This window comes from Nematostella vectensis, chromosome 15, assembly GCF_932526225.1.
Source record: "Nematostella vectensis chromosome 15, jaNemVect1.1, whole genome shotgun sequence".
Taxonomy (NCBI): Eukaryota; Metazoa; Cnidaria; class Anthozoa; order Actiniaria; family Edwardsiidae; genus Nematostella; species Nematostella vectensis.
The window spans coordinates 10,884,449-10,900,468 of NC_064048.1; the positions used below are offsets into that span (position 1 = coordinate 10,884,449).

At 39.6% G+C, this 16,020-nt stretch overlaps 3 protein-coding genes across 4 annotated transcripts; 2 read left to right on the plus strand and 1 right to left on the minus strand.

Annotated features, from left to right (window-relative positions):
- The first annotated feature begins 9 nt into the window (after positions 1-9).
- LOC5512946 (GAS2-like protein pickled eggs) lies at positions 10-6,038 on the plus strand. The gene is made up of 4 exons (XM_001633206.3): positions 10-838; positions 2,194-2,286; positions 3,767-3,869; positions 4,803-6,038. Exons 1-4 carry the CDS (start codon positions 224-226, stop codon positions 4,874-4,876), a joined length of 885 nt encoding a protein of 294 aa, XP_001633256.2. The 5' UTR covers positions 10-223; the 3' UTR covers positions 4,877-6,038.
- Positions 5,375-8,242, minus strand: LOC116609828. The gene is made up of 4 exons (XM_032370619.2): positions 8,019-8,242; positions 7,517-7,567; positions 7,176-7,280; positions 5,375-6,086 (listed from the first exon to the last, which is right to left on the minus strand). The coding sequence occupies exons 1-4, from the start codon at positions 8,082-8,084 to the stop codon at positions 6,072-6,074; spliced, it is 237 nt and encodes a 78-aa protein (XP_032226510.2). The 5' UTR covers positions 8,085-8,242; the 3' UTR covers positions 5,375-6,071.
- A 167-nt stretch (positions 8,243-8,409) lies between these two features.
- Positions 8,410-15,880, plus strand: LOC5512911 (putative neutral sphingomyelinase). 2 transcript variants are annotated; one of them, XM_048723134.1, is made up of 7 exons: positions 8,410-8,551; positions 9,584-9,680; positions 10,153-10,229; positions 11,338-11,521; positions 12,315-12,622; positions 12,851-13,014; positions 15,291-15,880. In XM_048723134.1, exons 1-7 carry the CDS (start codon positions 8,487-8,489, stop codon positions 15,641-15,643), a joined length of 1,248 nt encoding a protein of 415 aa, XP_048579091.1. In that variant the 5' UTR covers positions 8,410-8,486; the 3' UTR covers positions 15,644-15,880. The 2 variants fall into 2 exon arrangements, with proteins under 2 accessions (XP_048579091.1, XP_048579092.1); XM_048723135.1 differs by lacking the exon at positions 10,153-10,229 and having other exon boundaries at positions 8,411-8,551.
- Positions 15,881-16,020: the final 140 nt, after the last annotated feature.

Here is a 16,020-nt window from a genome sequence, read left to right on the forward strand (position 1 = left end):
TAGAACTGCAACATAAAACGACAATCAGTTGACAGTTTCAATTTGAAATTTCAGTTTCGAGTGACGAATATTTAAAAATCTGGAAACCGCTTTCTGTCTCCTGTGTCGGGATTACAAAATACATCTGTCTTTCGTGACCGCAATCTATTATCCGGCAATTCAAGGACATCGCAGGCCATTAGCACAATAGATAAGAAAACAAATATACTGATAGTTAAATACAATGAGTAGTGGCATGAAGTCAGATGGGGGCAAGCAAGTCAGAGAGGAGAAAGAAAACCTAGAGCCAAACGACGTGGACGAAGACATGAGAATTGAACGATTCGGGGAAGATTTGAACCCTCTCAAGGAAGACCTCGCAGAATGGCTATCCAGAGTATTAGAAGTTGAAGTCCAGGCGGATAATTTCATGGATTATTTAGATAATGGTGTCCTCCTATGCAAGCTTGCACAATTAATCCAAAAGGCCGCTACAGAATGGATAAAACTTGACAAGGCGATGTCTGTCACTTTGCCGAGTCTTGGTTCGAGATTTCACCAAAATGCGAAGTCTGGGACCTTCTTTGCTCGGGATAACGCGGCTTATTTTCTCAAATGGTGCAAAGGAGTCGGTATTCAGGATTCCGTGATGTTCGAAAGTGATGGTTTAGTTTTGCAAAAGCAACCAAGGGAAGTTCTGCTGTGTTTGCTAGATGTTGCTAGATTCGCTGCAAATTTCGGGATCGACCCTCCAAACCTTGTAAAATTGGAAAAAGAGATTGACGAAGAAATAGAACAAGAAGTAAAACCGCCTAAAAAGGAAAAGAAACCTGCAAAACCTCTTGCTGTTGATGACGAGGTATGTAAGTCTTTTAAAATGTGATAATTGCAAATGTGATAATTGCAAAATTGAATTCATGGTTGTGTATCTATTTTATTAGTTGCTGACCTAATTATTATTTTCGTTTTGATTGTTTAAATTTTCGTCTGAAAAACTATAATGGACTGTGTATTATCATTTATTCTGAAAAAAAGTCACACCTTGGAAATATTATTCTAAGCTTAAAGTAAACATCCTATGTTGTATATTGAAATTGAAACGGGAAACTACATTTGGATAACCCCTGGGGCGAATATTAAGACTGTTTGTAACAATCCCTTTTTTTTTAATTCACTGCTTTCAAATCCTTCAGTATTGTTGCTTTCTACATTTATAACAATATATTTTTTAATAATATATAAATATTTTATTAGTAGGGCATACATGGGTGGAGCATTCCACTACTCCTCCCTTTTCTAAATTACATATTTTCATTCCACATATCTTTTACAACAATCATAAATACAATTGATAGTTTAGATTTTGGTATTACAAGCACATAGACAAAGTGACGTTTATGAGACAGACTCAAACAGATGAGCTAAGTGTATAATTTAGTGAAAGTGTTGCTGGCCCACCTTTTTAATAGAACGTTAGCTTTTGTTGTAATTGTTTGGTTTTTAGACTGATAAAAATAGAAACCCAATGCCACAAAGTGGTAAAAAGCACTTTGTTGCCTATAAAGACAGATGTTTTGTAAGGGTATCAATTTCAAACATCATGTTTATTTTTCATCACTTTTAAAACACTAACATTTTATAAAGTCAAAGTGTTTTGTAAGCTTACCTTTTGTGACCTTTTTTGAGTCTGTATTAGGGATCTCATAAAGTTAAAAAAATTCTAAAAATCTGATAAAAAAACTTGATAGATGTGACCATCCACCAACCTCCATTTTTTTCCCGAATAAAGATCACAGGTCATGCTCGCCCCATGCTCTTTTTAGACTATTTAGAAAAATGAAAGAATAAACACCTTGTGTCATTCTTACTTCTGTGAGAAGAGTAGTTAGTGCATTTCATTGCTATTTGCCAACAAATGCACAACAAATGGTACAGAGATGTACTCTAGACCAGCAATATTTTTTTATTTTCCCATTTTTTTCTTTTTTTTTCTGAGTTGCCCCTACCACCCTCTTCCATTTTTTTCTCAGATTTTTTAACATTTTAAATAGAAATATCCCAACCCATAAGGCACTTAAAGCAACATTATGATTTCCATGCCATAAAAGCTCTCATTACAAGCCCCCTCCACAACAGAATAAAAGTGTTTGTTAACCAATGTGCTGCTGTCAATGAAAAATACTGACTCAACTGTAATGTTTGCATTTGATTAAGGTATTCAGACTTGCCAAAAAGTACAGTGTGAAGATAGAACGGATAAAAGAAGGCCGCTACATTGTGGAGAACAAGATCAACATTTTTGTCAGGGTAAAGAGTCGGTCATACCAACATGTTATGTATATTATAACAGTGGTATAGGGGTGAGAATGGTATAGAGTGGGTAAAAGAAGGCAGTTACATAGTGGTAAACAAGATCCAATATTCTAATCAGGGTAAGGTGTTTGTCAGTCCAATGTTTTAAGTTGAATACTGCAACAGGGCCCATAGCTTAGTGCGGGTGCACATATCTCCATCCACCCCCTCCCACCTGCAGCTATCAACAAACAGCCGGTTATTCAAGTACACTCTATTTTCATAAGAATGTCTATGTTTTCAGCTGGCACTGGACCATTCTTATTTTTGGAAAATGTTTGTAAAATTGTTCATTAGATTTTAGTGTATATGAAAATATAATACCCAGTGAATTGTTAGGAAATGATTACACAAAATGATTGATAGCAACACATTGTGAACACAACTTTATACTGCATTTTAGAATGTATCAGACTGATAGGCTATCTCAGCCTCGGCATGTTCTCAGCATATTCTTAAAATCTGGTGAAATCTCAGGCTGAGGGTCTTAGAAAAAAGGGTTTTTATTTTAAAAAAAGGTGCATTGAATAAGGACAACCCTAATTACAGGGCTTCTGGAATTATGCACTTGTGCTAAAGCGCATAATTTGGCTTTTTCCGCGTATCCACAAATTTCTGCGTAACCCCGCGTAATTTGGCTAAATTTTGAAAGACAAATAATTTAATTGCACAGCTGATGTGTTCTTTTAGGGTTCTTACCTCTATTTCGAACTGAATTTCGAAAACAAATAAAATGCCTAGGCGTTGTTTGCTAAACCGCGAAAGCCTAGGACTAATAATAAAATACCTTTTTTAATTGGCTGGTGGCTAGGAGCCAATTAAAACTTGCCTAAGATATTTTCATGCAAAAAAATAACCTTTTCAAGTTATTTCGTGCTTTCCTTTGGTACAAAATGTAGTTTGGGTGTAACAGTTGATATTCCTTGTAATTTAGCGCGTAATTCAGTAAAGAATCCCGCAAAATTTTGATTTTTAAAGAAAAATATATTGCAAAATCCCGCATAATTTAACGCGTAATGATTGATTTTCCTTGTAATTTAGCAAAGAATCCGGCATAATTTTGAGGGTTTTTTTTCGCGTAATTCCAGAAGCCCTGTACTCACGAGAACGGTTCCGATGTTTCTTTTTGATTAAAGTAATTATGCAGTATATGTATTATGACAGTACATTCTAATAGTGTCTGATGCCTGGTTCGTATGACTCAAAATTTTAAGGGCCTTAAAATGTTTTTTTTTTACTCAAATTCCAGAATTTCTAGCAAATATTATAATGCTTTGATTTATTTATTTGAGTTGTTACCAGTGAATTGTTATATTGTGCAAGCTCACGCTAAATTCTCAATTTACTGTTGTTCTGACTGTTCGGCCGCAGGAGCCATGTTATTTCAGAATATGGACTATAAAGAGCTTTCTACCAATATTTTTCCTAATTGCAGATTGTGCGTAACCATGTGATGGTCAGGGTAGGTGGCGGGTGGGACACCCTGGAGCATTTTATCAGCAGACATGACCCCAAGAAGCTCGGAAAGATTCTCACCTGTAAGTTACATAGATCTCATGTAAACGAGCCTCACAAGGGTTTTACAATGACACTTGTAAATCACACTCTCCGTGTGTTATTAGAGGATACAGTACTTGCTGGCTTGGTGTCAGCACGTGCGCCTGCTTCCCAAAACTAGATAGTAAATAGATAGTTTTCTTTGTTGTATAAAAACAAATAGATATCTTGTTTTTGTGCGTAGTCCTCAAATGGATCCTCAAAAGCACTACAGCCTGGAACGATAGTCATGCAACTCAACTACCTCTTGTTGCATTTTTTTTTGTTCATGACATGCTGTGAAGTCATCTGTGTTAATTTCTATAAAAAAATTGAAACCACTGGAGCAGATGTTATTGCTTTATTACAAATCACAGAGAAATTTCTCACTAGCCTGAAAAATAGTGTTCAGACAAATCTGGAACTTATGGTCAAATAATGGCCTGTTTTTTTGTGGATGACCAGTTGTTCCCTGAAGAATTGGGGTTACACCTCCTCAATTATTCCCTGTATCTGCTAAGGGGGGGGGGGGGGGGGGGAGAGATTTTCTTTTGTAAAATTTTGGTTCTACTTGGGAGGGGTGGGGGGGGCTGGCAGCACCCCCCTACTACGCCCCTGTGATAGCTTGGCTCTACCAGGGGCGGATCCGGAGCCCCAAAAAGGGGGGCAGAAGCAAGGGATTTCCAGAAAGCGGGGGGGGGGGGGGACTATTCAATGTTCTTCCGTGTATTTCCTTACAGTATATATTTTTTGCCATTTTTAAGCCAAAAATCTGAAAAAAGGGGGGCCAGGCCCTGCCCCCCTCTAGATCCGCCCCTGCCCCCCTCTAGATCCTCTCCTGCCCCCCTCTAGATCCTCTCCTGCCCCCCCTCTAGATCCGCCCCTGCCTATCATCAGTGCCCATGTGTTATCATCTGTCTTTACTCGTGTTTCAGCCACTCCTGCCCCTTGTCCCAACCATCACCATGGCGACATTCAGTGCAAGGGACACTGCGTAGCATCAACATGATCTCAATGGATCATTTGCTTATCATTAAAAGGGTATATCATACTGGTTGTTTTGGTAAAGCTAGAGTGGCAACATTTCTGGTGAGAGGTAACCTGGAGACGGTGTTAACTGTAGACCAGGGTAATTACAAAATCCTTTGGGATATTTTTATTTCAAACACTATAGTGGGAAAAAAGCTCAAATTTCAATGACACAAATAGTTGAATCAATTTTAAAGAGTTGCATTTGATATTTTGTTTGCTATTCCTCACTAAAGTACTTACATAGACAGAAATGTTCTGCCTTATTAGATGTGAAATGTGCTTATTTGAAGTGTTATGTCAAGTTTTTTCACCATGTCCACCTGATGTGTTATCTTTTACGATGTAAAATTGCTGTTTACCACATTTTCTTTTATCCCAGGGTTGAAATTTATTTTGAATATATCAACCATGTCTGTTTTTTATGGATAAACTCCAACATCTATTGAACTACTGTATCTGTATGTTTTTTTTTTTAGTGTTTGATTATATTTATTGAGGTGTCAACTACAAGTTGTCAATAATATGCTTGTAAAGATTACAATTGTTTTATTTATTGTGATCCTTTCTGTCAGACAATAAGGACATAATTAAGCAAATATGATGGCAAGAAGGAAGAATATGACACTTAAAATGATCTTGCTTAGTAAATAGTTTTGAATTTTTTTTTAAATGCAACTTTTATAGCCCAGAAAACATAAAGATGAGTCAAGAACCTTATTTCTAACAAACAATGATTGTATGGTTTTTAGCGTACAATTAAATTGATGTAGGTAGTGAAACCTTTTCATGTTATATTTTGGAGGAAAACTGATTACATGCATTAGATAGAGTGTATTCATGTCTAGGTCTTCAAATTTTCAATTGCTTTCTGCCAATGCCATTCCCATTGCCATCATCCTTGCTTAAGTCCCCAAATACTTTTTTTGAAGACAGCTGTTCAAAGCTAAAAAAAATAATTATATTTTTGGAGTAACTGTTTTACATCTTTGCACCTAGAGAGTGTTTGAAATAAGTAATTTATATTTTGTACAATACTTTTTAAAAAGTGTGTGGTATATTTATTTAATGAAAAAGAAAGTGAAAGAGTTGCTTTTAAGCTTTACAAAAAAAATCTCAATAAAAAGACAAATTTGAGACTATAATGACTGGCTGTTTATCATCAGAAGTTTGAATTATCCCACTGTCCACTGCAATAAAAAATAAGCCATTTTAGATACAGTATCATAAAAGTTAACAGCATAACATAATTCAGCACAAAAGTAATGTTAACAACCTGTAAATTTTGCAAATTGCCCCAGTCACACCCTATCCCTCTAGCCTGCTAGCCGGAGATTCGGGAGGCGAGAGGAGGTATCCCAAGGAGGATTCACAGGAATCCCGAATCTCCGGAGAGCCGGCTAGCAAGCTAGATCTCTCTTAATCTTAGCGCTGCCCCCCCCCCCACCTCCAAACAGGGGCCTAACCTGACCCCTCCCCTCTTACCCTTAGCCCTACCCCACCCCCCTTAATCTTAGCCCAATCTTCCACATTCTCTTATACCTCTGCCATACCTGACATTTAGCCAAAGCCAGCCACACACCACACCCATCTTAGCCCTACCTACCCCCACCTCTTTTGCCTTTAATTAAGGGCCGGCTAACAAAAAAGCTGTTGTTGTTGTCTCTTTGTCAGAGGCACCATTTTGTGATGACAAGCTTTGTTATTTTTTTGTGTTGCCACTGTTTAAAGGTATTACGGGCTCATCGCATGGAAAACTTGTCAAGGTAAACATGCTCATGTAGACAGCATGTCTACAAAAATGACTAGAACTGTCAAGAAAAACTTGTAAAGTAAAAAATGCCCTTGTAAACGGCCCTTTAGTCTCACCACACCCCACCCGTCTTTCCCTTCGTCCCGCCTCTCACACCCTCTTCTACCCTTGCCTCACCTAACCCTTCCTTCTAATCTTAGCCCACCCCACCTATTTTACCCTTAGTCTCACCACACCCCACCTCTTTTACCCTTAGTCTCACCACACCCCACCTCCTTTACCCTTAGTCTCACCACACCCCACCTCCTTTACCCTTAGTCTCACCACACCCCACCCTTTGTACCCTTAGCCCCACCCCACCTCCTTTACCCTTAGTCTCACCACACCCTACCTTCTTTACCCTTAGTCTCAGCACACCACACCCCACCTCTTTTACCCTTAGTCACACCACACCCTACCTCCCTTACCCTTAGCCCCAACCTATACCTCTTCAACCCTTAGTCTTGTCACACCCCGCCCCTCTTACCCTTAGCCCTGCCTCCCCCTGAGCTTTTGCGGCTTTCTCTGCATTTTCTCTCTTCTGTTGCTGCCTCTTTAATCTCTCTGGGTCTTTTATTCCTTTGCCTTCAGCCTGAAAAATTGTTTGTGTAGCAGCATAAAAGACATGCAAGAGAGGATTGTTTTCTAAACCTCAACAACAAGGCAATAGGCTCCCAGGTAAGTAAAGTATAGTGTATAAATGATGGGTCAAATCACTTATCATATTTATTGTAGTGACACTTGCTCACTGCTAAATGAACACGGATTAGTAAACAAAGTGCTGCAGATAATGGTTTGTTTAGAGGTAAAATAAGGGATATTTTCTACCTGTTGCTGCTGGCGTGCTGCAGCTTCTGCTTGTTGCTGTCTCCTTGTTTCCTTGAGAAGGAAAACATCATCATTTTAACAAGAAAATACATTTTCAAACATTTAGCGAAATGGAAGGTAACCAAGTGGACGAATTAGACATTCGCATCACTAGCCAGCCTGAAGGCAACCAAAGCATATCTGTGTTGCCATATGATTCACAAAACATATGATTTAAGCTACATGACATGAATAAAGCTCAGCCTTTGCCATGGTGGTTAAAAAATAGCAAGTTGCATTATGGGGTGGTAAGCATTGCCCTTTAAAGGTTCAGTAAAATTGTTCAGTTTATTTTGCACTATTTTTGGATACAGTTACTTTGTTACAAGCTACCGCATAACTTAGAGTCCACACTATGAGCTAAAGATTTCTGTTGAAGATCTCGCAATTATCATAAAAATATACTCAAATAGTTGGATATAGAGTCTAAAAGATAAAGCGAGAACTGCTTTTCACTGCTAACCTCGTCTGGTGTTACGACAGTTGTTGCCGGTTCCTGGGGACTCAAGCAATCATAGCAATTCCCCATCGCATCGTAGCTTCAAAGAAGACAGTCAACACGGCACTTGGTGTCCTAGAATACCGCCAGAAACATTCACAATCCGCGGATTACACCTGTGGTTGTGTGATCAAGTGCTCGAATTGTTTTGATCAGATGTTCTTTGGGGTGCGTAAACCGCTGGTTCTTGAACTGTGGGCAATCATTCCGAGAAAAAGTCGAGGATATCTCAAGTATACTAGAAACTAATAAAAGCATTGGATGCTTTGAAAGAGGCTTCATGATCGATATGAAACATTGTATAGAGAGGGTATTTGATTAACTCGTAAAAAATTATGCTTAAAAAAACTCGAAGATTTGCTTTTCTACTCTCCGACAATTTTCCGAGTAAAAGCCGACTTTTGCGTGGCATTCTGGGTACAGGAAATAAAAATGGCGGACAAAACATCCGAGATAGGGACAAAGCAAAAACTTCGCGTTTTATCTTTAAATTGTTGGTAAGTTTCCAAGTGAAATAGCCCATGTATGAGAGAATGATATTATCTACAGGATATCCAACTGTGATTTTGTCTTTCTTGTTGTTAAAGGGGTTTCTGAGCCATTTATTTGGTTTTGTGCAGGTGGCTAAACTTTACATATGATCAATTTTGTATAAGTACTCACTCCCGTATTGTTTATGTCCTTAATATTATCTAAGCAAATCTCGTTTATTGGTATATAATAATCCTGATCCTTTAGTAGGAAGTCCTAGTAGTCCGCATAGTTGCCAACGTTGAAATCTCAGAAACCGGGAGATTGTGTGCTTCAAATACAAGAATTGTATAAGAAATTACGAATTTTCCCGGGAGATTACAGTAAAAGTATAGGAAGTTTCGATTTTTTTAACGGTAGGTGAATGCTAAAAAACCGCGAATCTCCCGCGAAAACCGGGAGATGGATCTTGGATCCTGTATATGTTTTATGCACACAAGAAAATAACTAGAAAAACAAATTTGCATTCACGAGTTGGCTCACAGAGCCCTTTGATTAGATCTATGTCCTAAACAAGGATCACGATTTAAGCTGATCGTTACCTTGAGCTAAGGTCACTAGGAAAATTCTGTATAATTTGCTGCAGGAACGCATTGTTGTTTTTTCCAAAGTCTGAGAAATTACTCGTATACCCAAGCCTTAAATAGGTTGTTAGGGGGTGGTGCATGAATGCAAGGTTTTTTACTCATTGTATTTTAAACTTTGGGGCTTTTATCTGTAGATGTGAAAGTGAAGCTTTGGAGGCTCTTTTGACTAGCATGCTCAGACCCAGTGGAGCAGGGGGGGGGGGGGGTGGGGGATTAAGGGGCAAGGTCCGCCAATTTTTTTGTATAATTCATCTGCTTGAATCCTTTAGTTTGAAATACTGAAATTGCAAGAAAACATAATCCGCACAAAATAGTAAGGGGGCGCTTTCTAAGCTGGGGGTTAGTGCTTTCCTGCCCCGCCCCGCACTTATTCCCCTTCTTATAAATTACAAAATTGTTATTTTTCTTCAGGGGAATACCTTTTATTTCAAAGCAAGTAAAAGAAAGATTTGGACACATTGCTAAGGAATTAGCTTCTGGAAAGTATGACATTGTCTCACTACAAGAGGTAAGCCTTGGTCACTGTGATTTCCTCATCTTCTCTGATGAAAGCAATAAGCCAGAGCCCTGTGTAGAGGGGGGCGGGGATAAAGAAAGGCTGGGGACCCTGTCGGGTGGTACCATTTTCAGTGACAGTACTTACTCTCCCTCATGACAGTAAACTGCATGGAGCAGTCTGTCTCTACCCACTGACAAGTGTCGGGTATTTAATTCATTGACAGGACTTAAATGCAGTTTCATGTGTGCTACCATGGAAACCACTGCAAAGTCTTTAGAATGTTATTCAATGTTTTTTAAATGAAATATTTGATCTTGAAAGAAAATTCACCTTCATCACGTGGTCACGTTAGGAATAAAATTCACAAGAACCTAGAACTACTCCATCAAAGATGTTATTTAGTTAATTTTAGGGATCAATTCCACTTTTTTTAGGGATCTATTCCACTTTTTTTAGGTCTCTATTCCACTTTTGTTCTCAGGTGTGGAGTAAGGCAGATTATGATGTCCTTCGCAGCAATGTCTCCAAGGCACTACCACACTCAATGTACTTTTACAGGTCATTAAAAAACTACAATTTAAAAATAAAAAAAATATAGCTTTACTTAAATATATTTTTAACATGGGCACCTAAGGTTGATAAAGCCTTAACTAAAAAAACACAAGTATAATTTAAACACTTAAATCATTTTTAAAAATCATAAAAATCATTTTTTCTCTTATTTGATTACTTTCCCCTTTCTTTTGCCATATCTTTGATCATGTTGCTACTACAAAGAGTATGAAGTACCACTAAAACAGGATCTAAATTGTATTTGTTGTACAAAAAAAACCCTTTTTTTGTGAGTAATCACATGTACCATCTGAAACTAAACTCAGACTCCCAAATTAAAATAATTTTCTATGTGTAACTATTTTCTTGTTATACTTTAAAAAAAAGTTACATTTGTATGGATGTAAATCATGAAAAGAATCATGGTTTATGATTATGTTGAGTGTTATAGAGAAATAATCACACATAGTGGAGTCAATAAACCTTTGGTAGTCTAGTTGTTTGGTGCCCCCCCCCCCCCCCCCCCCCCCGGAATGTGCATCAGGAAAAAAGTTGTTGGATTCGTAAACACTAGACATAAGAGAGTACAAATGGGAAAAAATCTATTCAGAAATGTGAGTTTTAAAAATTTCCATTTTTTTGGTTTCTCATGTGGAATTCATCATATACATGCACTGATTTGTCAAGCAGATTCTCTTATTAAAAGAGTGTTCAACAGAGACAAGGAATACTACAACCCCTTGCCAACAATTATGACCCCTTTTGTACTCGTTTTCAGTCACACATGCACCCAGTTTTAAGTCTACAAGTTACTGTATGGCTGGTTGGTCTGACCTGCACTGCTTACAGTTGTAAACCAAACAAAACCAACACAACATCATTAGTATATCACCTCCCTACTGCAAGTTGTTAAATAAACTTCTTATTGCCCCTGAGCTAAAAGTTGTTGTTGATTTTTTGGGTATTTGTGTGATGCATCCCTTGTTTGCTTTTAATAATCTTTTAAATGCAAAAATGGCTTCTGCCACCCAAAGCCAGTTACAACTCGGAATTGAAAAACGCAAGGTGCATGCATGGATACATATTTATCTGTACACTATTTTTTTATTAATAGTGGAGTTATTGGGAGCGGGGTGTGCGTATTTTCTCGCTACCCTATCATCGAGTCCTTCACCTATCGATATACTCTGAATGGCTACATGTACAAGATAGCGCATGGTGATTGGTTTGGTGGAAAGTCATCAGGCTACTGTGTTATCGACCACCCTTTACAGCCTATACATTTCTTCACAACCCATGTAAGTGGACATACTACTGTGTTATTGGCCACCTTTTATGGCCTCTGCATCTCTTTACAACCCATAAGGGTTAAATTGTGATTATGACAAATTAATGAGTGTCCCAATAGAGGAGCAAAAAAAGATTTGCCAACAGTAGTCTTAACTGGACCTTCTCATGAGACAGTTACAGATCATTCATGCAGATATTTGCACGTTTGATACAGTTTTGCATAAAACCAATGATGGACGATAATGAAACTGACAATGATAAATTTTAGACTACAAAATGAAAATGGCAAACAGAATTGTAATGAAAAGGGCAACAGCAAAAAGTAAAACAAAAATATGACAAAATAGTAAAACACACTTTAAATCTACTGTAAACCGTGGGCAGGGCAGATGGCAGACTTATCCATATATTTAGTATGTACATTCTTTGTACCCCCCTGCTTTTATCATCATGATACATTTTCACTCCTAGCCCCCCTACCCTCCCCCTACCCTCCCCCTACCCTCCCCCTACTCTCCCCCTACCCTTCCCCTACCCTCCCCCTACCCTCCCCCTACCCTCCCCCTACCCTTCCCCTACCCTCCCCCTACCCTCCCCCTACCCTCCCCCTACCCTCCCCCTACCCTCCCCCTACCAAAATATGCTGCATAACCACTGAACCAATGCTGTGTTATGTGCATCAAGGTAAAAACTCTATGCAGATGGCCATAATCAGATTGCTGTAGATAATAAATCAGTACATTTGTACGGTTTTCTTTTGGTTGCCTACCACCCAGACACCATTCTCTACCTTGTTTAAAGTTACATGCAGAATATAACCGCAAGAATGACGAATACCTCGCTCACAGAGTTACCCAAGCTTATCAACTCGCCCAGTTCATAGAACACGCCACACAACCATCAGACTGTGTCATTGTATGTGGTGACATGAACTCTGAGCCAACCGACATGTGTTACCGCATCCTCTGTTATCTACCTGGGCTTACGGACACTTGGTTGGAACAGAACAAAGAGAGTTACCATGGCAACACATGTGATGTCAGTCATAACTCGTACACAGGCTTTACTCTGCCACAGGAACTGAGAAAGGGGACCGCAGATGGAAAGAGGTAGAGTTTCTATCAAGTACTACTTTAACAAAGTTTCCCTAGTGCATCCCATGTGAATGGTACTAATCTGGCATACCATAAATGCTTGTTTTAAAATCTGTGAAAAATGCTTGGCAAAACCCTGGGTCAAAAAAAGACACACTCACTATCCTCCTCGGTAGCTTAGCCTGCGAGAACTTTGGATTTTTAGTGAAAGGAAATCTTACTACGCCTTTTTTTCATTTCTAGAATAGACTATGTGTTCTATAGAGCTGACAGGAGTGTGATGGAGCTGTTGGATTGCTGTGTTACAATGGGCAAAATCCCAGGAGAAGATTTTTCCTACTCAGACCATGAAGGTGTTTTAGCGACATTCTCAATAAAGACAAGTGTTGTTAAATCAAGTGAAAAAGGTTAGTGTGCATAGTCAAGAAATTGTCTGGGGTATATGAATGCAGCAATCAAGTTTGAAAATTGTTGTCTGCATATAATCAAAAAAGCAATGAGAAAATAGTCATGGATTGTTTTTCAGTCACTTATCAAAATAGAAGTTTTAAGACACAAATTTATTTTTATTTTTATTTTTCCATTTCTCTGGATGACAAAAGGCAACCATAATTTTTGTGCTAGAAGGTATCATGTCTGGGCCATAGCCAGTCGGGTTCTGGGTATCGGAAGAACCCCCCACTCGACTGGGAGGTCCGCTCTCATGAAGGAAAATTTTAGTTAAAAGCACCACTGCAAGCTAGGACGAGCTACCTAGTAGATAGCCTGCTTGTAGGCGTCTACCCGGTGTCTTTTTTTCCGCTATGCGCTGAGTCGTGGTGGCCATCTTGTTTTTGGCTGCGCTAGCCTGGAAAATGTTGCTATCTCAATGAATGAGGAAAGATCTTACCAACACCTGAACAATGTCTTTATTACACTTCGAATTTATGAGCAAGCGTTAGGTTAAATTGCACATATTTTTTTTTTCTTTTTTAATGGCCTCTTATAGCCAAATTTGTTGTTGCGCGACCTCCCAGAATCGATAATTAGCGGGTTAATCAACCAAACAAAACAATCAAAACCAGACAAACCGCCCCCAAAGCTTTTGTCTGACTACGCGCTATTCCCAAATGGGATAAGGATTTTGGATTGTCAGCAGTGGTTGTCACCAGTGGTTGTCACCAGTGGTTGTCACCAGTGGTTGTACCAGTGGTTGTCACCAGTGGTTTTGTCACCAGTGGTTGTCACCAGTGGTTGTCACCAGTGGTTGTCACCAGTGGTTGTCACCAGTGGTTGTCACCAGTGGTTGTCACCAGTGGTTGTCACCAGTGGTTGTCACGAGTGGTTGTCACCAGTGGTTGTCACCAGTGGTTTTGTCACCAGTGGTTGTCAAAAGTGGTTGTCACCAGTGGTTTTGTCACCAGTGGTTTTGTCACCAGTGGTTTTGTCACCAGTGGTTTTGTCACCAGTGGTTTTGTCACCAGTGGTTGTCACGAGTGGTTGTCAAAAGTGGTTGTCACGAGTGGTTGTCAAAAGTGGTTGTCACCAGTGGTTTTGTCACCAGTGGTTTTGTCACCAGTGGTTTTGTCACCAGTGGTTGTCACAAGTGGTTGTCAAAAGTGGTTGTCACGAGTGGTTGTCAAAAGTGGTTGTCACCAGTGGTTTTGTCACCAGTGGTTTTGTCACCAGTGGTTGTCACCAGTGGTTGTCACCAGTGGTTGTCACGAGTGGTTGTCACGAGTGGTTGTCACGAGTGGTTTTGTCACGAGTGGTTGTCACGAGTGGTTGTCACGAGTGGTTGTCAAAAGTGGTTGTCACCAGTGGTTTTGTCACCAGTGGTTTTGTCACCAGTGGTTGTCATCAGTGGTTTTGTCACCAGTGGTTTTGTCACCAGTGGTTTTGTCACCAGTGGTTGTCACGAGTGGTTGTCACGAGTGGTTGTCACGAGTGGTTGTCACGAGTGGTTGTCACGAGTGGTTTTGTCACCAGTGGTTTTGTCACCAGTGGTTTTGTCACCAGTGGTTTTGTCACCAGTGGTTGTCACCAGTGGTTTTGTCACCAGTGGTTGTCACCAGTGGTTGTCACCAGTGGTTTTGTCACCAGTGGTTGTCACGAGTGGTTGTCACCAGGGGTAAAAAACGTTTTGACCCCTGCTCGCTGTTCGTGTGAAAAGTTCGTAACTGAGCGTAGACTAGTTCCCAGTTCTCTCACGACCAAGGGCAACCTGGGTGATGGAAACGAAGCTCTACCGTTTCTCGCGGCCAGAACAAAACAAGATGGCGGCCACGACTAGGCGCATAGCGAAAACAGCGGAAACGAAGCGAAAAAAAACATCGGGTAAACGCCTGCAAGCCGATTCGCTGTCTAGGCAAACGAACCCCCCCCCCCCCCCTCCCGCTCAAAATCCTAGCAACGGGGCCTGCATATGTAAGACTATGTGGTAAAACCAATATGTCTTCGTTTATTTGGTTGGAGCAGAAACTTTGCACGGAAGAAATAGTCTGCTGGCTTAGAATACAAGATGAAGCCCGATCATCGAACGGAAGGGGTTTTTCCGCGATAATAACACCGAGTACCGCCTGCAAGCAGGCTACGGAAGAAAAGATGTTAATTTTCCATTGGCTGTCCATTGTTCTAAAACGGATTTGCTAATCACTCTGTGCAATCTGTTAACTTGTTATCATCTCAATTTATTGTTTGACAGCATGCAAGACTGGCAACGACAAAGTCATAGAAACCCTCAGTGAAATCTCCTCTCTAATGAACAGCAAGCTGGATTCCCCACCATACCACCATCGCTCCTCTGCACTCATCGCCCTGCTCTTAATGTTTATCTTTCTGCCTGTGTTTCTTCCAGAAGGGACTTTCCTTTCCCTAAGTCTGCACACTTATCTAGGGGTTGCCCTTTATTTAGGCCGGGTCTTGTGTACTGTGCTGGTGACGGCCCTGGTGTTTTATGTTGTTCTCAATGATAGGGACGAATACCATGCTTACAAAGATGTGTATGAGGCTGTTAATCTTAGATTATTACATAGCAAGACTCGTAAAAATTCTTGAATTATTTAAACTATCATTTTTTATCAGCAAACATTGAATATATCAATCAGATTTAATCGTCATCGTTATTAATGTTATCGTTATTAATGAACCTTCTATTTTATTTTATATTGGATGAAAAATCAGCAATGAAAGAAATTATTGAATTGTGTATTTTACTAAATTTTACATTAAATTACATGCAATTATATCCATGAAGTTTCAATTACTGTAGTAATAAAAAAATATTTTGCTGTATATTGCTTATTGGTTAATCTCTAAGAACGCCCGTAGTAAGTTAATCACCTAGAACGCCCGTGGTAAGTTAATCACCTAGAACGCCCGTGGTAAGTTAATCACCTAGAACGCCCGTGGTAAGTTAATCGCCTAGAACGCCC